We start from the raw sequence: 23,359 nt of genomic DNA, 5'->3' as shown, positions 1-23,359 counted from the left end.
CCCAGTAGCAGGGGAGGCAACGACAACTAGACTCTAATTTTATTGATTCAAACCATCTCTTTGCAAAAAACTAATGTTTTAATTCTTATAATTTTAGAACATTGGAAATAACACACATCTTTCAAGCAGAAAGGATAAGAGGAAAGCGAATCATCATAGTAGTTAAACTGAGGATGGTTCTCCTCACATGTCTGCTGTTGGTAATTACACTGAGGATCTGCTATTCTAGCCACATTAATCACATGGGAATTCTAATTTAGTTGGTCTAATAAATTAAACACTCTGGCATTGTTTGCAGGCTTTGCAGTGGATACATAAACACTGCTAGGCTTTATTGAATTCATTTCCATTCCTTATGCAGTAATAAGGGAGCGTGACTAAGTAAGGACTATCTATTATTCCATCCAGGCTCCTGAGGTGACCTTTCTCCAGTTAGCTGTAATTCACCTGTACAGTCCATCCGACAGGGCTATTTCATCACCATCAACATCAATGTCAACTGCCTCCATCTTGCATAGTGAATAAATCAAAATAATGGATACATTAGAAGTCCATGAATGTCATACTGAGCTGTTGACTCAATTTGAAACCTATCTTTGTAAATGGTATTGTTGCCGGAGTGATGTAATGGTTTACTGGACCTGGACACACAGAGAGTGTGTCATCAGTTTTAGCATAGCACTACTCCCCTCCCTGTGACACACTGCCTAAGCCCTCTCCTTGAATCACTTCCAGGAAGTTGACATTAAAGCCCTTGTTTTATGAGTGCCCAATGTAGCTTGGCGTGGCATTACATCTCAAGACGTTTGTCAAGATGTTTTACACCCATCATCAACACTAGGGGACGGATGACACGAGTTGTGATGTAATGTGTTGGGGCCCGTAGAAGGGAGGTTCTGTGAAGAGGAATGATCTGCAGAGCGGAGGAGAACCAGACTTCTTTCTCAGGGAGCCTATCTATCCGTCCGACTTCTTTGTAAATATCCTTTGCTATTCTGATGTTATTGTTTTTAAATATGGGATTCAACCTGTATGTATTGTGATTGCTGCAAAATGAGTTGCACCATTGAGGACATTGAGGTTTTCTGAATCTGAACGTGATGGAGGAAGGAGGGAGGGGGGAGGATGTGACAGGCATCACTAGTGCCCTGCACATGATCTACACTAAAATCCCCATCAGGCATGCTGGCCTACCTGATAGAGTTCCTGTGTATGGCGAGGACAAACAGTAGCATTCCCTGAGCATGCATTTGGCTCAGGCGAGGTGCATAATCTGTTCAGAAGGCATAACTAGTTTAGAGGGCATCCCACATTTTTTTGTAAAGGATCAACCACTTTTATGCAGTTCTTGTCTGTGGAAATAGATTTTTCACCGCTTCTGGAATGGGAAGCAGGAACCAGAGCAGAGTGTTCTCATTGTGTGTGTGTGAACTGAAAGGCTTGCTCCGTTAGTGGTGGTGGTTCTCTGGGCTAATGGCAAACCACTTGTCTCATCAAGCCTATCTTGGATGGGCTGGTGAAATGCATGATGGGTCCTATGTGGAGTGCTCATGTGGCTAAGGCTGGTAGATTACCGCTCTGGTTGTGTCTAGTGACATCAGACGTTCAAATCACTGTTTCACGCTCCGTTTCACACCCAAAACATAGAAATCTGCAGAAATAGAGAGCTTGTCATACACTGCACCATTAAATGAAAGCAATGCATGAATAGATTATCAAAATGAAAACAACACTGCAATGGCTATGCTGCTCTGCAGACTTAGATATTCTAATCTAATTGTTCATTCATATGGCACTGACATACTGCAAGACCCCCTGTGTGCCGTCTGGTCTGCTGGGGCATGAGGAACATGCAAACATGTACACCACATCATGCATCAACACACATGAGTCTACTTCCTCCAAGGATCTCCACAGTGTGTGAGAGAGAGAGTGAGAGAGCAGGAGAGAGAGAGTGAGGGAGCAGGAGACAGAGCAGGAGAACGAATGAGAGAGCAGGAGAACGAGTGCATCAACATCAACACACATGCATCAACACACATGAGTCTACTTCCTCCAAGGATCTCCACAGTGTGAGAGAGAGAGAGTGAGAGAGCAGGAGAGAGAGCAGGAGGGTGAGAGAGCGAGAGCGAGAGAGAGAGAGAGAGAGAGAGAGAGAGAGAGAGAGAGAGAGAGAGAGAGAGAGAGAGAGAGAGAGAGAGAGAGAGAGAGAGATTTTGCCCTGTAGAGCTTGCGTTCCTCATAGTGTGTTGAGTATAGAGCCAGGCTAGAACAATGGTCCAGAGATCTGTCATTTTCACCAGCAGGACATCACTACTGCTGACTGAGTGATTAGCATACGAGACTAAATGCCTCTCCCCAGTTCCCTTTACTACTGTACACAGCTCCTTGGAGACCATACATACCCCGTTATGACTGAACTATTAATGGACTTCACTCCCCCATGCAATTAACCCATGATGGGTAGGTTCACGTCCCGCCTCCTTACAATCTGGGTCACATAGTTAGTAGTTGTAGCAGCACCTCAAGATCCTCCCCCTGTTAACTCTGCCTTACAACTCACTGTGTTATGTAATCCTCCTGCACTATAGATTCCTCTGTCACGTTATAAAAAAGGGTTCTTTGGCTGTTCCCATAGGAGAAACCTTTTTGGTTCCAGGGAGAACGCTTTTTGGTTCCATGTAGAACCCTCTATGGAAATGGTACTACATGGAACACCAAAGGGTTCTACCTGGAACCCAGGTAGAACCCTGGAACCCAGGTAGTTCTAGATAGCACCTTTTGTTTTAAGAGTGTATTCCGGCAAGGAAAGTATCAGAGCGGGCAGAGACAGAGGTGCAAGTCTGATCTCCATCATAAAGAAGCATTAAGATTCTGCTTTATGCAAATGGCGGTAAGAGGAGACACAGCGCTAGGGTGTGTTGTAACATTATCAAGTGTGGGAAAGAGTACAGTGAGTTCTCACTGATATCCAATAGCCCCTTTACTTACCCCTGTCCTTTCTCTCCCTCAGATAAAGTTTGACAGTGACGGTGTGTGTGTGTGCTGTGAACTGCAGCACCAGAGCTCCAGCTGCAACAACCTAGGAGAGACGCTCAAACTGAACCCACTGAGCGACTGCGACACCATACGCCAACACCTCAAGGTGGGTGAAAGTGTGAGAGTGTGTGTGTGCATGTGCATGTGTGTGACTAGACAGGTATGTTACACCATTTCTTCTTTGATGTGTACTCTATAGCCTTGTTCTAAGGAAAGGATTCCCATTATGTTATGTTATCCATATAACTTGATCCTCCGAACTTCTTCAAGCTGAAATATTCTCCTATTCTGTACTGGTATATCTCGGTGTAATGAATAACAAGTCGTGGGAGCTTAGCTGATACACAGACAATGTTAAACACAAGTGGAAACTTATAGGCTCAGATGAGTAGAACAGGAAACTGAGAATGGCAACCGCATTTGTCTTCTAATCCACACATAGCTCTTAGTCATATTAATTGCATGGTTTGTCAGCTTGGCTTTGCCAGTTCGCTCAGTTCATGATCTCTGGAGATTATATAAACTGAAAAGCCTTCTGTCGGCATGGTGATCTATATGCAGCTGCATCTTTATTGGATTACAGTGTTCCAATGCTTTCATTTCATGGCACTGATTGATTATAAGACATTGATAACTAAATAAAAGTCCCTTTAAAATGAAGCATGGGTATGAAAGAGGAAAGATCCAACCCTGTTAGTCATCATGATCATAGACCATTAAAAAGATGTCAGAATGGACACTATAAAACTGTATTATGTGCTAAGGAAGTCAGATAGGGTGAGTTATGTCAGATGTCACATAAAGCAATGGCCATCATGGCTCTCCATTATCCTCTGTCTAGATATTAATATTAAGTAATACTGCTGCTGTCTGCCTCGAAACGTCCCTCCAATACACAGCCTAGATTGAAAAATTATACTTTACAAGTCAGTTACATGCATAGAATGTATGTCACCACTTTGGCGTATCAATGTAGTTCACAGTTAACTACCCATTTCAAACCAGAATGTGTAAAAAAACAGAAACGTTTTTTTCTGTAAAAACCAAAATAGGTTCATGCCCCAATAGATATTGTAATACTTATACTCCAGAGGTATTGGTTTCTGCAAGGGGTGCGTGACTGGCTGCAGGGAAGTCAGGCGCAGGAGAGCAGAACTGGGTAATAACCGGAGCAGTTTAATATGCAAAACCAACGGAGCCAGAACAACAAAATATGGGTACAAAATAACCCGTCGCGAACCAGTCAGAGTGCACAAGCACTTTACAACAAACAATTTCACACACAAACATGGGGGGAACAGAGGGTTAAATACACGACAAGTAATGAGGGAATGAAAACCAAGTGTGTGGGAAAACAAGACAAAACAAATGGAAAATGAAAGGTGGATCGGCGATGGCTAGAAGACCGGTGACGTCGACCGCCGAACACCGCCCGAACAAGGAGAGGAACCGACTTCGGCGTAAGTCGTGACAGTTTCATTCACAGTGCTTCAAATCACATGTTCCTCTTCCTGAATTTTAGCCTGTCATTGCCTAAAGCAATGAGTAATGAGTGTGGAATGAGGATTCAGTTAATTTGTGGATTCCTGAGTGAAGGCGGGGTGTGTAACCTTGGCAGTGGAGCTACTGACCCCAGCCTGACCCCAGCCTGGCTCCAGGTACGCAGGCAGGGCTGTTGTGTTCAGGGAGGTTCAACTCTGTATGAACACCTTATTAACAGCTTCCTTCAAGGTATTATTACAGTTGGTACCCTGACATGATTTACCATGTCAATATGCAAATGTTAGTCGCCAGGGAAAACACACACAAGTAATATTTCTTCTCACATCTGCAAAGCAGATGTACACAACACAGCTACAACACAAATGTGCTGTCTGTGTTTTAGGATCGCCCAAAACCCATGAAAATGGAACAATAATATGTAGTTGTATTTTTTGTTTATAAAGATATGATTTACAGTGTGTTGTCATAGCCCAAATGCGTGTGTTCAGACCTATATTTCCTGCATTGTGGCCGGTTTTCCTAATTTTCCTTGGTAGGAAAAGGCAGAGCTTTAATTACAAGATAAGTGTTTTCACCTGTACATTTTTCAATGATTCTCAATCCAATAAAATACAGGAAATACGTTGACGCAGCGGTCTAAGGCACTGCATCGACCCGGGTTCGTTCCCAGGCTGTGTCACAACCAGCTGTGACCGGGAGTCCCATAGGGCGGCGCACAATTGGCCCAGCTTCGTCCGGGTTAGGGGAAGGTTTGGCCGGGAGGACTTTACTTGACTCATCGCGCTCTAGTGACTCCTTGTGGCGGGCCAGGCGCCTGCAGGCTGACTTCGGTCGTCAGTTGAACGGCGTTTCCTCCGACATATTGGTGCGACTGGCTTCTGGGTTAAGCTGGCGGTTAAGGAGTGCGGTTTGGCGGGTCATGTTTCTGTCACGCCCTGGCCTTAGTATTCTTTGTTTTCTTTATTATTTTAGTTAGGTCAGGGTGTGACATGGGTATTTATGTGGGTTTTGTAGTGTCCAGGGTGATTGTAAGGTTTAGGGGGTTTATTTAGAGTAGTTGGGTTTATGTTTAGTATAGTTGTCTAGCTGTGTCTATGTTGTGTGTAGTTGTCTAGGAAAGTCTATGGTTGCCTGAATGGGTTCCCAGTTAGAGACAGCTGGTTTCTGTTGTCTCTGATTGGGAGCCATATTTAAGGTAGCCATAGGCTTTAGTTTGTTGTGGGGAATTGTCTATGGTGAACGTTTGTAGCCTGTGTATGTGCACTACGTTTATAGCTTCACAATCGTTTGTTGTTTTGTTAGTTAGTAAGTGTTTTTGTTTCGTTTTGCCTTCTTCTATAATAAAAGAAGATGGCTGATTTTCCACATGCTGCGTTTTGGTCCGTCTCACCCCCACACGATCGTGACAGAATTCCCCACCAACATCGGATCAAGCAGCGTGTGCAACAACAACAGGACCCACCTACACTGGACTATTGGAATTGGGAGGAAATTCTGGACCGAGAAATACCAGGAGAATATAACCGCCCCAAAGCTGAGCTGGAGGCAGCGAAGGCAGAGAGGCGGAGATATGAGGAGGCAGCAAGGAGACGTGGCTGGAAGCCTGAAAAGCCCGTGAGTACTACCCAAATATTTCTTGGGGGGGGGGGGGGGGGGGAGGCTAAGAGGTAGTGGGCCAAGGGCAGGTAGGAGACCTGCGCCCACTTCCCAGGCTAACCGTGGAGAGCGGGAGTACGGGCAGACGCCGTGTTACGCAGTAGAGCGCACGGTGTCTCCTGTACGGGTGCATAGCCCAGTGCGGGTTATTCCACCTCCCCGCACTGGTAGGGCTAGATTGGGCATTGAGCCAAATGTCATGAAGCCGGCCCTACATATCTGGCCACCAGTACGTCTCCTTGGGCCGGCTTACATGGCACCAGCCTTATGCATGGTGTCCCCGGTTCGCCTACATAGCCCGGTGCGGGTTATTCCACCTCCCCGCACTGGTCGGGCGACGGGGAGCATTCAACCAGGTAAGGTTGGGCAGGCTCGGTGCTCAAGAGAGCCAGTACGCCTGCACGGTCCGGTATTTCCGGCGCCACCTCCCCGCCCCAGCCTAGTACCACCAGTGCCTACACCACGCACCAGGCTTCCAGTGCGTTTTCAGAGCCCTGTTCCTCCTCCACGCACTCTCCCTATGGTGCGTGTCTCCAGCCCAGTGCCTCCAGTTCCGGCACCACGCACTAAGCCACCTGTGCGTCTCCTGAGTCCTGTACACACTGTTATTTCTCCCCGCACTCGTCCTGAGGTGCGTGCCCTCAGTCCGGTACCACGCACCAGGCATATAGTGCGCTTTGAGAACTCAGTGTGCCCTGTTGTTGTTCCCCGCACTAGCCTGAAGGTGCGTGTCCTTAGCCCGGTACCTCCAGTTCCGGCACCACGCACCAGGCCTACAGTGCGTCTCAGCCGGCCAGAGTCTGCCGTCTGCCCAACGGTGACTGAACTGCCCGTCTGTATTGAGCCTTTAAAGCCGCCTGTCTGCCATGAGCCTGCAAAGCCGCCCGTCTGCCATGAGCCTGCAAAGCCGCCCGTCTGCCATGAGCCTACAGAGCCTTCCGCCAGACAGGAGCCGCTAGAGCCTTCCGCCAGACAGGAGCCGCTAAAGCCTTCCGCCAGACAGGATCAGTCTGAGCCATCCGTCTCCTCAGCGCCATCTGAGCCATCCGTCTCCCCAGCGCCGTCTGAGCCATCCGTCTCCCCAGCGCCGTCTGAGCCATCCGTCTCCCCAGCGCCGTCTGAGCCATCCGTCTCCCCAGCGCCGTCTGAGCCATCCGTCTGTCCAGAGCCAGTAGAGCCGCCCGTCTGTCCAGAGCCGTCAGAGCCGTTAGTCAGTCAGGAGCCGCTAGAGCCATTCGTCAGTCAGGATCTGCCAGAGCCGCCAACCAGACAGGATCTGCCAGAGCCGCCAACCAGACAGGATCTGCCAGAGCCGCCAACCAGACAGGATCTGCCAGAGCCGCCAACCAGACAGGATCTACCAGAGCCGCCAACCAGACAGGATCTGCCAGAGCCGCCAACCAGACAGGATCTGCCAGAGCCGCCAACCAGACAGGATCTGCCAGAGCCGTCAGTGAGCCATGAGCGTCCAGAGCCGTCAGCCAGCCATGAGCGTCCAGAGCCGTCAGCCAGTCATGAGCTGTTCCTCAGCCCAAAGCGGCTATTTATCCAGAACTGCCCCTCAGTCCAGAGCTGTCTCTCTGTCCGGAGCTGCCTTTCAGTCCGGAGTTGCCCCTCTATCCTGAGCTACCTCTCTATCCTGAGCTACCTCTCTATCCTGAGCTATCCCTCTGTCCTGAGCTATTCCTCTATCCCGGTGCTGCCCCTTGTGTCGATGTTACCCAAAAGATTAAGTGGGGGTAAGATGAGGGTAGTCATTTGTAGGGGGAGATATAAGCTGGGATTGACTATGGTGGGGTGGGGACCTCTCCCTGAGCCTGAGCCACCACCGTGGTCAGATGCCCACCCAGACCCTCCCCTAGACTTTGTGCTGGTGCGCCCGGAGTTCGCACCTTAAGGGGGGGGCTATGTCACGCCCTGGCCTTAGTATTCTTTGTTTTCTTTATTATTTTAGTTAGGTCAGGGTGTGACATGGGTATTTATGTGGGTTTTGTAGTGTCCAGGGTGATTGTAAGGTTTAGGGGGTTTATTTAGAGTAGTTGGGTTTATGTTTAGTATAGTTGTCTAGCTGTGTCTATGTTGTGTGTAGTTGTCTAGGGAAGTCTATGGTTGCCTGAATGGGTTCCCAATTAGAGACAGCTGGTTTCTGTTGTCTCTGATTGGGAGCCATATTTAAGGTAGCCATAGGCTTTAGTTTGTTGTGGGGAATTGTCTATGGTGAACGTTTGTAGCCTGTGTATGTGCACTACGTTTATAGCTTCACGGTCGTTTGTTGTTTTGTTAGTTAGTAAGTGTTTTTGTTTCGTTTTGCCTTCTTCTATAATAAAAGAAGATGGCTTATTTTCCACATGCTGCGTTTTGGTCCGTCTCTCCTTCACACGATCGTGACAGTTTCGGAGGACGCATGACTCGACCTTCGCCTCTCCCGGGCCAGTTGCAGCGATGAATATCACAAAATTGGAGAGAAAAAGGGGATAAAATACAAAACACAAAAAAATTATAATAATACAGGAAATTCAGGTATGTTGCACTTAGAAACACTTACAAGTCATTATATTTAATATAGCCCATGACTCATGAAGGCTATTTTTATTCTTTGCTTTATGAATGTACGATTTAATGTAAATGTATAAGCTATGCATACTTATCTTTCTTCACAAAGCAACAGCATGATTTCGCACCGCAACAAAACAGCTATAACATTCTACAAGAAACTCCACAAAACATAACATTTGGATTTTCAAAACTTGAATTCCAATCTATACTTTTTATTTCACATTCTGCTTTTGATGAGACCGGACAATGACATGTACAGTACATATTCAATGCCTAGATCTCAGTCTTATTTTCTCTCTCTCCTTGAAATTGTAAGTGAAGCTCAAGAATTATTTATTTGGCATCATCTTCTCTCTATTCCTTTCCCCGGAGTGAGCCATTGAACTCACCATTGATGCCAGTTTGTTTGGTAGATTGGATGCACAAGGTGATGCAACACTGCAAAGAGAACTGAATAATGAAATAGGCTAAACTGAATGAGGACATGGGTCTCCTGTGACTCCCAGTATCTGGATTGGGTTTGTATGACTAGCAAGGCATGGAACAGGAACGTATCCCAAAAAGAGGAGGAGAAATCAGCTGTGTCAACACCTCAAACAAGATATAATGCAAAGGAAAATAAACAAAATGTCTCCTCTTTGAAAAGAGTTACTATGCATGTTTATACTGAAGTACCAATCTCCATGTATTATTCACCTCTCTAAGTACACAGGAGCATCTCTGCCAAGCTAGCACTTTGTTCCCAAGTGTCAAATAAAGTGTCTGAGTCAGAACTAATAACATGATCCTGTATGCGTGTTAGGGATTGATCATATTAGGCCAGACAGGGAAGGGAAAGAACATTGTTCAAGGCCAGAAGTGACAGATCTGCCTCTTGTTTGACTTATAGGTCTGTCTACTCTGCTTGTCAAATCTCTCTCCAAAGCTACAATGACACTATGCCATACTGTGGTACTAGTATGTACAGTGAATATCACTAGGAAATAATACTGTGTTCCAAACAAACATTGTTCATCCATAATAGCTCTCTATTGTCCGTTTGAAAATGTAAACATAGTATTTAGAATGAGAGTAAAATACCATGGCAATTTGTGGTCCTCACTGTGGTTAGCTCAGGCTGTGCATTTCTCCCTATTCAGTATCCACATGATCAGAATGCCAGAAGATCGCTATTGAAAAAGCACTGTATGGGTTAGGACATTTACCGGCTTATTATTTCACCTTGAAGTCTAGCCAAGTATCAAAGAAAAGCAACATGGAATGAAATCAAGAGCCTATTTTCAGGTTGCATGGGGTTCAATTTCACTGGTATGCATATTTATTCTTGCTGAGAATTCAATAAATCAGCTTATGTCAGTGCATAACCTTGGAACACAGACACCTCTTCAGGGGGCTATTATCACCTTACCTAGAGACTAGGAAGAGAGATGGTTCCCTCTTGATCCGTGCTCATTTACAATGGCGCTACTACTGTTAAGCTGTGTTGAAGAACTCCACATATCAACCTAATAGAAGATTGCTTTCGGGACAGGAGTTTTTCTTGACCATGCAACCTGAACAGAAAAACTCTGGGCTTTAAGCTTGCAGTTCTATTATATCACACCTCAACAGTAGAAGGCACTGTTCATGGTCTTAGTTGGTTACCATGGTCCGTGGTGGTGATGAGATGTCCTATTATATCACACCTCAATAGTAGAAGGCACTGTTCATGGTCTTGGTTGGTTACCATGGTCCGTGGTGGTGATGAGATGTCCTATTATATCACACCTCAATAGTAGAAGGCACTGTTCATGGTCTTAGTTGGTTACCATGGTCCGTGGTGGTGATGAGATGTCCTATTATATCACACCTCAACAGTAGAAGGCACTGTTCATGGTCTTAGTTGGTTACCATGGTCCGTGGTGGTGATGAGATGTCCTATTATATCACACCTCAACAGTAGAAGGCACTGTTCATGGTCTTGGTTGGTTACCATGGTCCATGGTGGTGATGAGATGTCCTATTATATCACACCTCAACAGTAGAAGGCACTGTTCATGGTCTTGGTTGGTTACCATGGTCCGTGGTGGTGATGAGATGTCCTATTATATCACACCTCAACAGTAGAAGGCACTGTTCATGGTCTTAGTTGGTTACCATGGTCCGTGGTGGTGATGAGATGTCCTATTATATCACACCTCAACAGTAGAAGGCACTGTTCATGGTCTTGGTTGGTTACCATGGTCCGTGGTGGTGATGAGATGTACTATTATATCACACCTCAACAGTAGAAGGCACTGTTCATGGTCTTAGTTGGTTACCATGGTCCGTGGTGGTGATGAGATGTACTATTATATCACACCTCAACAGTAGAAGGCACTGTTCATGGTCTTGGTTGGTTACCATGGTCCGTGGTGGTGATGAGATGTCCTATTATATCACACCTCAACAGTAGAAGGCACTGTTCATGGTCTTGGTTGGTTACCATGGTCCGTGGTGCTGATGAGACGTTCTATTTCACATTATTTCTGTAAGGCCCCTCATTCCCCTCTCCTGTCAGTCTCCAGAGAGACTTTAAGCTGCCTGCTCATCACACAATGTGTTTCTCAAAGGGACTGACTGAGAAAGGATCTGTTTCACAGACTCGGGACCTCACCTGCCAAATGTAGGCTGCATCTGTGAAAGGCTGTGCGAGTCTCGAGCTCTCTGGTCGCAAGAACACCAAGGTTATTAGAGATTTCACCTGTCATATCAATGGGAATCCATTGCTATAACCTCAACCATTTTCAACATCGGTTGCCTCCCAATGGTGAACACATGTCAAAATCAAAAAGAGAGCTTGGGCAAATGTCAAACTCACACAATTTTTTTAATGACCAGTGTGGGTGTTTCATTTCTTTCTAGACTGTTCCTGTGGTTGTAAGCAATGCTGCTGACTGGGGTTTCAAAGCAGCCAGTCTGGGCTGCATTTAGCTAGTTGTCTGTAAACAGGCTTTTATGACATAAAGTGTCAGGGCCGGCAGGGATTCATATTGCTTCATTCCCACATGGTTTAATGAGTGGGAGAGGATGGAGCTGCAGGATATGCAGTGCTGAGCTATGAGGGTTGGATCATTCTCAGATTTAAGGGACGATTTTCTGCTGTTATGATGTACTGTATCCTTCCTCTGCAGTGCTCCCCTGCTAGCTAGTCCCTGCTGTGCTGTGTCGCCTTGGTAATGACATCACCATTGTCTGTGTCACCTTCAGTCCCTCTCTCATTCATTTGTTCCCTCTATATATTTATCTCCTCTCTTGTGTTCTCATGCTGTAATATTTGCTTAGCTTTCCTCACTGTGGCTCAAATGTGACTCCCTCTCCCTTCTCTCTCCCTCTCCCCCTTCCCTCTCTCCCTCCCCCTTCCCTCTCTCCCTCTGCCTGGGTCCTGTAGGAGCTCCTGTTTAGTGTGTGCGCCCTGAATGTCATCTCCACCATCGTCTGTGCCCTGGCCACTGCCATGTGCTGCATGCAGATGGTCTCCACTGATGTGCTACAGATCGTAAGTAGTGTGACAGAGAACACAATGGACACTTTGTCTCTGACTCTGTCTGACCTGGACTCAATGAGACTGATCTATAGCCTTATGGAGAGCAGCTCTGAACCATCATGAAAGGTAAACACACTTGGCCTTCTAATGCTGGCTTCATAATTCTCCCCCTCAGTTGGCGGTAGTAGTATCAGTAGTATTGTAGTACCATACAGATTTGGAATAAATTGTCTTCAGTCTGACCAGCTTTTAAAAATACACTGCTCAAAAAAATAAAGGGAACACTTAAACAACACATTGTAACTCCAAGTCAATCACACTTCTGTGAAATCAAACTGTCCACTTAGGAAGCAACACTGATTGACAATAAATTTCACATGCTGTTGTGCAAATGGAATAGACAAAAGGTGGAAATTATAGGCAATTAGCAAGACACCCCCAAAAAAGGAGTGATTTTGCAGGTGGTGACCACAGACCACTTCTCAGTTCCTATGCTTCCTGGCTGATGTTTTGGTCACTTTTGAATGCTGGCGGTGCTCTCACTCTAGTGGTAGCATGAGACGGAGTCTACAACCCACACAAGTGGCTCAGGTAGTGCAGTTCATCCAGGATGGCACATCAATGCGAGCTGTGGCAAAAAGGTTTGCTGTGTCTGTCAGCGTAGTGTCCCGAGCATGGAGGCGCTACCAGGAGACAGGCCAGTACATCAGGAGACGTGGAGGAGGCCGTAGGAGGGCAACAACCCAGCAGCAGGACCGCTACCTCCGCCTTTGTGCAAGGAGGTGCACTGCCAGAGCCCCGCAAAATGACCTCCAGCAGGCCACAAATGTGCATGTGTCTGCTCAAACGGTCAGAAACAGACTCCATGAGGGTGGTATGAGTGCCCGACGTCCACAGGTGGGGGTTGTGCTTACAGCCCAGCACCGTGCAGGACATTTGGCATTTGCCAGAGAACACCAAGATTGGCAAATTCGCCACTGGCGCCCTGTGCTCTTCACAGATGAAAGCAGGTTCACACTGAGCACATGAGCACATGTGACAGACGTGACAGAGTCTGGACACGCCGTGGAGAACGTTCTGCTGCCTGCAACATCCTCCAGCATGACCGGTTTGGCGGTGGGTCAGTCATGGTGTGGGGTGGCATTTCTTTGTGGGGCCGCACAGCCCTCCATGTGCTCGCCAGAGGTAGCCTGACTGCCATTAGGTACCGAGATGAGATCCTCAGACCCCTTGTGAGACCATATGCTGACACATGCACATTTGTGGCCTGCTGGAGGTCATTTTGCAGGGCTCTGGCAGTGCACCTCCTTGCACAAAGGCGGAGGTAGCGGTCCTGCTGCTGGGTTGTTGCCCTCCTACGGCCTCCTCCACGTCTCCTGATGTACTGGCCTGTCTCCCGGTAGCGCCTCCATGCTCTGGACACTACGCTGACAGACACAGCAAACCTTTTTGCCACAGTTCGCATTGATGTGCCATCCTGGATGAACTGCACTACCTGAGCCACTTGTGTGGGTTGTAGACTCCGTCTCATGCTACCACTAGAGTGAGAGCACCGCCAGCATTAAAAAGTGACCAAAACATCAGCCAGGAAGCATAGGAACTGAGAAGTGGTCTGTGGTCACCACCTGCAGAATCACTCCTTTTTTGGGGGTGTCTTGCTAATTGTCTATAATTTCCACCTTTTGTCTATTCCATTTGCACAACAGCATGTGAAATTTATTGTCAATCAGTGTTGCTTCCTAAGTGGACAGTTTGATTTCATAGAAGTGTGATTGACTTGGAGTTACATTGTGTTGTTTAAGTGTTCCCTTTATTTTTTTGAGCAGTGTATATATATATTTCACCTTTATTTAACCAGGTAGGCTAGTTGAGAACAAGTTCTCATTTACAACTGCGACCTGGTCAAGATAAAATAAAGCAGTGTGACACAAACAACAACACAGAGTTACACATGGAATAAACAAACATACAGTCAATAATACAATAGAAAAAGTCTATATACAGTGTGTGCAAATGAGGTAGGAAAAGGGAGGTAAGGCAATAAATAGGCCATAGAGGCGAAATAATTACAATATAGCAATTAAACACTGGAGTGATAGATGTGCAGAAGATGAGTGTGCAAGTAGAGATACTGGGGTGCAAAGGAGCAAAATAAATAAAATAAATAACAGTATGGGGATGGGGATGAGGTAGTTGGATAGGCTGTTTACAGATGGGCTATGACCAGGTGCAGCGATCTGTGAGCTGCTCAGACAGCTTGTGCTTAAAGTTAGTGAAGAGATATGAGTCTCCAGCGTCAGGGATTTTTACAGTTCGTTCCAGTTATTTGCAGCAGAGAACTGGAAGGAAAGGCGGCAAAAGTAGGAATTGGCTTTGGGGGTGAACAGTGAAATCTACCTGCTGGAGCGCGTGCTACGGGTGGGTGCTGCTATGGTGACCAGTGAGCTGAGATAAGGCGGGGCTTTACCAAGCAAAGACTTATAGATACACCTGGAGCCAGTGGGTTTGGCGACGAATATGTAGCGAGGGCCAGCCAACGAGCGCATACAGGTCGCAGTGGTGGGTAGTATATGGGGCTTTGGTGACAAAACGGATGGCACTGTGATAGACTGCATCCAATTTGCTGAGTAGTGTTGGAGGCTATTTTGCAAACGACATCGCCGAAGTCAAGGATCGGTAGGATAGTCAGTTTTACTAGGGTATGTTTGGCAGCATGAATGAAGGAGGCTTTGATAATGCTTAGATAATGTCAACACACATCACGAAGAGCACCCATCCCAGAACAATTCAGAACCTCCACATCACGAAGAGTGCCCATCACCAGAACAATTCAGAACCTCCACATCACTCTAAAAACCACAGAGGATTTGAAGAAACCAATTAAACGGGAAATAATGATTCTTCTTCCTCACTGTAGTTGGTAATATGTTCACCTTAAAAGGCATGCTGTCCTTAAAACGACCCTCTCGCATTACAAGGGAAACAATGACTGTGCCCAAAACCTAAATGCTTTGCTGTCATCAAGGAAATCAATATGGCGGGGTGCTCACTCTGCCCTTCAGAGCAATGCTCTCAGCCCATTTAGAATGACTTTCCCAGATGATTGGTGGGCCGTAGCGCCCTCATAGCCACCATTAAAACATAGCGATACTAGTGATACCAGCGGAGTTTGCCTGCACCCCTTTAATATCTCCGGGCATTTTTTTACAGGGGAGAAATAAACTTGCGGGAGCATAAAGTTTTAACATTGTATACGAGAAGGCTTTGTACAGTTTATGAGCTGAGCAGTAGATTGTGTGGCCTCCTGGATGGGTATATGGCAGATAAGCCCTGGGTGGGAGATTGATAGAGCTGAATTATATTAGTGAGGCAGGAGTTTGGGGCTGGAGCCTGGGCAGATGCAGGGGCTGGGACTGCCTGGCGCTGATGCAGATGTAGGGGTTAGCAATGGGACTGGTGCAGGGGATAGAGTGGAGGCTGCCAGTAGAGGATTCGTTTCATCTCAGAGCACAGGGTGGAAATGCAAGACATCACTAGTGATCCCAGCTACACAGTCACCGCACAGGCACAATGAGCTACAGGACCATAAGCTTAAGAGCAGGACAATATGTTTGATTTTGCACCTGGTTCAGTTTCTTCATCTTTTGTGGCTAGAAGAAAATGCAAAAACGATACTTTTTGTAACCTAAAATGATACAGGTCACAGTCATTTAGTTGGTAAGAGCAAGGTTTTACTATTCAGTCAGAATTTCAATGAGAGCTTTTCATGTCTTTGTCCTTGACTGATAATGAATATATCTATGTAAACTTTCTATGCTCTTCTTGTATGACACATGATTGATGGCAGACGCAAAGCAACAGATGGGCACATTTCTCAAAGTCAGATTTGAACTTCAAAGTAGACAAGCTGAACTCCAGTGCGTTCTGAATGGGAACTTCTCAATGGCACGTCGCCGTCTGGTTGGGAGCAGGAGGAATGTGAGACACGCCACTGTTTTAAAAACACAGACCAGGAGAGATTAAACTGGCCTGTACAGCCGTAAGGTCACAGGAGGGTGAATGACAAAGGACCTGTCTCCTCCTATTCCCAGTACACTCACAGAGCCCCTCTCAATCTGGCTTCATTCCCATTTCACAAGACTTCAGCTCCCAGGAACAAAGCTAGCTACCTACTAAAGCCTGACTGACTCAATGCACAACGTGCTGGCCAGGCCAGGCCAGGCTTCCTTCCCTTGACATGTATTGATCCAGCCAGCGTTTTTTTCCTCCCACTGCTCCATTGTGTCTGGCTTTATTAGCACTGCCATTAACGACTTTGCCACCGATAATGACGCATGCTACTGCATAGTTCCTTTGTCCAAGTCTCCAAAAACAGAATTGTGTCAGCTAGATAACCTTATTCTAGATGCCGCTTTTCTACAGAATGTTGTTGAAATTAACACGTTCAATGGTCCCAGTATAAAGCTTTCAGAATGAGACAAATAGACAGCGGTTTCCTGTCTTTGAAATAAAAGCTGGGTTTGTGTCTCTCTCTGTCTGTCTGTTTCAGTTCATGCCACACAGAGCTCGAGCCCTGAGCGCTGACTGCATGACTCCCCGTGGCACCATCCTGCACCAGACCCTTGACTTTGACGAGTTCATCCCACCCATCCCTCCACCACCCTACTACCCCCCGGAGTACACCTGCACCCCGGTGATGGACGGACAGAGGTATCGCAACACAACATCACAACACAACAGAACAAACACAACATACCACAACACCTTGACCCCGGTGATGGGCGAACTGAGGTACTACAGCAAAGCAACACAACACAACACCTGCACTTCGGTAATAGATGTACAGATGTACTGGCTGCAGCACAACACTCTGACCTCCTAACAACCTCCTAACAACCTGGCTGACCAACATAGCAACATGCCTGTTTGAATGACTGGCTGTAGCAACTCCTTTGGCACCTGTCACACTGGGTTTGATATAGTCTTGCGTTGCCATGCCTCCAAAATCATGTTGTTGGCATGCCTGGAGAATTTTGTATTGCAAAAATGGTTTGAACGGTTCCGCAAGATTTTGATTGGCTGTTACATTTCAAGAACCCTCCTCCACACACCTGTAAGGGGGGGGGTTATGTGTGCCACTGTATTCCGTCCGGGTAGGACACATTTTGTAGAGAGTTGTTGCGTTTGGTAGTTTCCAGTGCACGTTTTCAAATGATCAAGTGTGGCTGACAATCTGCGATTTATATTTGTTAAAATTGAAAGTGGATTACGCTGGTTAAGTCAAATGTCACAACACGTTCTAAACTGCTCTGTCGACAAACACACGTTTTACCTTGTCTCCATTTGCCTATATTGCTGCTGGCTGCGCTTTGCTACCACTGAAAAATCTTGAAGATTATTATAAAAAAGAAGGGCTCAAAAAACAGAGGCAGTGGGAGAACCTATTCAAGTAAGTAAATATATTTTGAAATGTTAAACTATGTATTACACTTCTAGTAGGCTAACTCAACTGAGCTGCTAGCTAGCAAGCTAACTTTACACACTGTTTAGCTAAGTGAATTAAATGTCATTATCTAGATAACTTTCTATTAGCTAACTACAGTATCTTGATATAATCATTGTAATTTAAAAACAATCTCCAAATGCATTTGTTGATAACAGCCTAGGGAGAGACTGTGTCACGATCGTGTGGCGGATTAACGGACCAAAATGCAGCTTTTGGAAAATATGCCATCTTCTTTTATTTTAACACGAAGATGAACACGACACAAAAACACTTTAACAAAACAACAAAATAACAAAACGACCGTGAAGCTACAAACGTTGTGCACAAACATACAGGCTACTAACGTTCTTACATAGACAATTACCCACACCCAATGAGAGCCTATGGCTACCCTAAATAAGGCTCCCAATCAGAGACAACCGAAATCAGCTGTCTCTAATTGGGAACTCATTCAGGTAACCATAGACTCTCCTAGATAATTAACCAACATAGACAACGCTAGACATATACACTCAACACAAAACCATCTACTACACCACATAACCCCTTTACCAAATAAACACCCAAAACCAACAAAACATAAACATTCCCCATGTCACACCCTGACCTAACTAAAATAATAAAGAAAACAAAGAATAATAAGGCCAGGGCGTGACATAACCCCCCCCTTGAGGCGCGAACTCCGGGCGCACCATACACAGTCTAGGGGAGGGTCTGGGTGGGCTCCCCTCCACGGTGGCGGCTCCGGCTCTGGTCGTAGTCCCCACGTCACCACAGTACCTAACCACCTCCTAGGCTTCCTCCAAACGACCCCCCTCCACATTAACCCCATTGCATTAAGGGGGAGTTCCGGACTAAGGGACAGCTCCGGACTAAGGACCAGTACCAGGGTAAGGGGCAGTACCAGGGTCAGGGGCAGTACCAGGATAAGGGGCAGTTCCGGACTGAGGAATGGCAGCTCCGGACTGAGGAATGGCAGCTCCGGACTGAGGGACTGCAGCTCCGGACTGAGGGACGGCCCATGGCTGGCTGACAGATCTGGCTGCTCATGACTGGCTAACGGATCTGGCTGCTCATGGCTGGCTGACGGATCTGGCTGCTCATGGCTGGCTGACGGATCTGGCTGCTCATGGCTGGCTGACGGATCTGGCTGCTCATGGCTGGCTGACGGATCTGGCTGCTCATGGCTGGCTGACGGATCTGGCTGCTCATGGCTAGCTGACGGATCTGGCTGCTCATGGCTAGCTGACGGATCTGGCTGCTCATGGCTAGCTGACGGATCTGGCTGCTCATGGCTAGCTGACGGATCTGGCTGCTCATGGCTAGCTGACGGATCTGGCTGCTCATGGCTAGCTGACGGATCTGGCTGCTCATGGCTAGCTGACGGATCTGGCTGCTCATGGCTAGCTGACGGATCTGGCTGCTCATGGCTAGCTGACGGATCTGGCTGCTCATGGCTAGCTGACGGATCTGGCTGCTCATGGCTAGCTGACGGATCTGGCTGCTCATGGCTAGCTGACGGATCTGGCTGCTCATGGCTAGCTGACGGATCTGGCTGCTCATGGCTAGCTGACGGATCTGGCTGCTCATGGCTGGCTGACGGATCTGGCTGCTCATGGCTGGCTGACGGATCTGGCTGCTCATGGCTGGCTGACTGATCTGGCTGCTCCTGTCTGGTTGGCGGCTCTGGCAGATCCTGTCTGGTTGGCGGCTCTGGCAGATCCTGTCTGGTTGGCGGCTCTGGCAGATCCTGTCTGACGGACGGCTCTAGCGGCTCCTGTCTGGCTGGCGGCTCTAGCGGCTCCTGTCTGGCGGACGGCTCAGTGGGCTCATGGCAGACGGGCGGCTTTGCAGGCTCATGGCAGACGGGCGGCTTTGCAGGCTCATGGCAGACGGATGGCTCAGATGGCGCTGGGGAGACGGATGGCTCAGATGGCGCTGGGGAGACGGATGGCTCAGATGGCGCTGGGGAGACGGATGGCTCAGATGGCGCTGGGGAGACGGATGGCTCAGATGGCGCTGGGGAGACGAGCAGTTCAGTCAACGCTGTGCAGACGGCAGACTCCTGCCGGCTGAGGCGCACTGTAGGCCTGGTGCGTGGTGCCGGGACTGGTGGCACCGGGCTGGGGACACGCATCTCAGGGCTAGTGCGGGGAGCAGCAACAGGACGCACAGGACTCTGGGGACACACAGGAGGCTTGGTGCGTGGTTTAGACACTGGTGGTAAAGGGCTGGAGACACGCACCATATAGCTAGTGCGTGGAGGAGGCACTGGTGGTACTGGATTGGGGCGGGGAGGTGGCGCCGGAAATACCGGACCGTGCAGGCGTACTGGCTCCCTTGAACGCCGAGCCTGCCCAACCTTACCTGGTTCTATGCTCCCCGTCGCCTGACCAGTGCGGGGAGGTGGAATAACCCGCACCGGCCTATGTAGGCGAACCGGGGACACCATGCGTAAGGCTGGTGCCATGTACGCCGGCCCGAGAAGACGCACTGGTGACCAGATGCGTTGGGCCGGCTTCATGACATACGGCTCAACGCTCAGTCTAGCCCGGCCGATACGTGGAGCTGAAATGTACCGCACCGGGCTATGCACGCGTACAGGAGACACCGTGCGCTCTACTGCGTAACACGGTGTCTGCCCGTACTCCCGCTCTCCACGGTAAGTACAGGGAGTAGGCGCAGGTTTCCTACCTGACTTCGCCACACTCCCTTTAAGGCCCCCCCCAAGAAATTTTTGGGTTGTACTCACGGGTCTCCAGCCTTGTCTCCGTGCTGCCTCCTCATATCGCCTCCTCTCGGCTTTCGCTGCCTCCAGCTCTTCACGAGAGAGGCGATATTCTCCAGGTTGATCCCAAGGCCCCTTACCATCCAGTATCTCCTCCCATGTCCAGAAATCCTTTGTGAGTAGGTCCTGTTGCCGCCTTCCATGCCGCTTGGTCCTATGGTGGGTAATTCTGTCACGATCGTGTGGCGGATTAACGGACCAAAATGCAGCTTTTGGAAAATATGCCATCTTCTTTTATTTTAACACGAAGATGAACACGACACAAAAACACTTTAACAAAACAACAAAATGACCGTGAAGCTACAAACGTTGTGCACAAACATACAGGCTACTAACGTTCTTACATAGACAATTACCCACACCCAATGAGAGCCTATGGCTACCCTAAATAAGGCTCCCAATCAGAGACAACCGAAATCAGCTGTCTCTAATTGGGAACTCATTCAGGTAACCATAGACTCTCCTAGATAACTAACCAACATAGACAACGCTAGACATATACACTCAACACAAAACCATCTGCTACACCCCATAACCCCTTTACCAAATAAACACCCAAAACCAACAAAACATAAACATTCCCCATGTCACACCCTGACCTAACTAAAATAATAAAGAAAACAAAGAATAATAAGGCCAGGGCGTGACAGACTGCAATTGCAGCTCTAGCTGTCAGTAAAGGGAGAGTGTAGGCTACTGGACAGGGTAGGTCACTTTGTGGGAGGACATTATGAAAATATTCTCCAGTCCCAAGAAAGAAAAACAGAGAGATAATAACAACATAATGTTCAGTGCTGACTAATTTCAGTATAATGAAGCCTGTTTCATTGTGATGATTTTTGTCCTCAGATATGGAAAGTTGTGAAAGCCTGTGTTTGCAGATGAAGAGAGAGGTCCCAATGAATGTCCCAAGAGACTAATGGTGCATTTCCATAAAGGATTTACCCCAGTGTTTTACCTAAAAGGCTCAGACTTTTTGTTTCCATCTATGTGGGAAGGCACCCGTGTCTGGGCCATGACTCCGGTGGACCTGCTCTCACTTGGGGCCAAAGCCAGGCCACTGGTACTTTTCAGCCCACATATACATAACAATGGCTAACTTTAACATCTTCTCACACAGTAACTGTGTATACCAGCGGTATTTTTGTATATAACTTTTGCTAACATAGGTAGGCCTACCTATATGCCCTGGGTTATATGTGTAGGCCTACATATGTTAGCACATGTTGTATACAAAAACAGTTGAACATCACACACCATGTATAAACCTATTAGAATTGGAGAAGGCTGGAGATCTGCTAGGTGTGCAGGGTTCTGTTTCGGCCCAGAAATAACACACCTGATTCAACTTATCAAACCTAATGAGTTGATAATCAAGTGTGCTATTGCTGGGCTGGAATAGAAGTCTGCTCACCCAGTAGATCAGGGATCAATGGAGCAAGGTTAGTCACCGCTGGCATGGAGTTTTGTTCACCTGAAATTATGCTTTAGTAATAATGGCCTACTTGTTATTTCCACTCAATTTTCTATTGTTGTTTAGACTAAGATGTCTAATATTTACATAAGGTTAGCTTATTTGTACATTTTGTAGTGATGAAGTGTTTAACTTGTTTTAATTGTTAAAATATTATTCAAAATGAACTAGTGTTAATGTTGATTAATCACAATCCTGCAATAAAGAAGAGAAGGGGTTCTGTCTCTGTAGTTCTGTGTTGTATTCTCAAATTAACATTTCCTTTTTGTCTAGTTGTAAGATCTCCAATCTGTTTTATTTAACTGTCACTCTGTCTCAGTATATCAGCTATCTGAATCCATTTTGCAGCTTATCATATGGCATGCATCACTGGCCTTATGGGGATCTGTCATCTGAAGCAGAGAATAGCAAAACTCTCACATGGTTTACATGTTGAGCTATATATTCTCAATTTAAAATGATACTAGTAGACAATATATACAGTTGAAGTCAGAAATGTACATACACCTTAGCCAAATACATTTCAACTCAGTGTTTCACAATTCCTGACATTTAATCCTTGTAAAAATTCCCTTTCTTAGGTCAGTTAGGATCACCACTTTATTTTAAGAATTTGAAATGTCAGAATAATAGTAGAGTGATTTATTTATTTTAGCTTTTATTTCTTTCATCACATTCCCAGTGGGTCAGAAGTTTACATACACTCAATTATTTTGGTATTTGGTAACATTGCCTTTAAATTGTTTAACTTAGGTCGAACATTTCGGGTAGCCTTCCACAAGCTTCCCACAATAAGTTGGGTGAATTTTGCTGGCCCATTCCTCCTGACAGAGCTTGTGTAACTGAGTCAGGTTTGTAGGCCTCCTTGCTCGCACAAGCTTTTTCAGTTCTGACCACACATTTTCTATAGGATTGAGGTCAGGGCTTTGTGATGGCCACTCCAATACCTTGACTTTGTTGTCCTTAAGCCATTTTGTGTCAATTTAAAACTCGCTTTAGCCAGTTCACAAAATTATTAATTTAAAAACGTTTAGACAATTTATTCATGACTAAATTTAGCTAACATTAGATAGTTAATCCAGATATTCTTACCTTTGCCTCGATTCAGCTGTCTCGTCCAGATCATGGTATTTGTAGTTCATTATGATAGCCACATTAGCAGCTATTTAGCATTTCATTTTTGGGGAGTAAATGCAGGCGAATATATTGATAAAATTCAACTGTCAGGGGCCTCCCGAGTGGCGCAGTGGTCTAAGGCACTGCATCGCAGTGCTAGAGGCGTCACTACAGACCCTGGTTTGATCCCAGGGTGTGTCGCAACTGGCCGCAACT

General features: G+C 46.8%; 1 protein-coding gene across 1 annotated transcript in view; it reads left to right on the top strand.

Annotated features, from left to right (window-relative positions):
• Nucleotides 1–23,359, top strand: part of LOC129854314 (protein ENTREP2-like) — a 134,763-nt gene that overhangs the window by 99,995 nt on the left and 11,409 nt on the right. Inside the window, exons 4-6 of the mRNA XM_055921218.1 lie at nucleotides 3,014–3,145; nucleotides 12,164–12,271; nucleotides 16,809–16,969. Coding sequence (XP_055777193.1) covers nucleotides 3,014–3,145; nucleotides 12,164–12,271; nucleotides 16,809–16,969 — 401 coding nt within the window. The remainder of the gene's footprint in view (nucleotides 1–3,013; nucleotides 3,146–12,163; nucleotides 12,272–16,808; nucleotides 16,970–23,359) is intronic.

The sequence above is a fragment of the Salvelinus fontinalis genome, chromosome 4 (assembly GCF_029448725.1).
Source record: "Salvelinus fontinalis isolate EN_2023a chromosome 4, ASM2944872v1, whole genome shotgun sequence".
Taxonomy (NCBI): Eukaryota; Metazoa; Chordata; class Actinopteri; order Salmoniformes; family Salmonidae; genus Salvelinus; species Salvelinus fontinalis.
The sequence above is the reverse complement of the archived record's forward strand: the minus strand, read 5'-3'. Positions and strand labels throughout refer to the sequence as shown.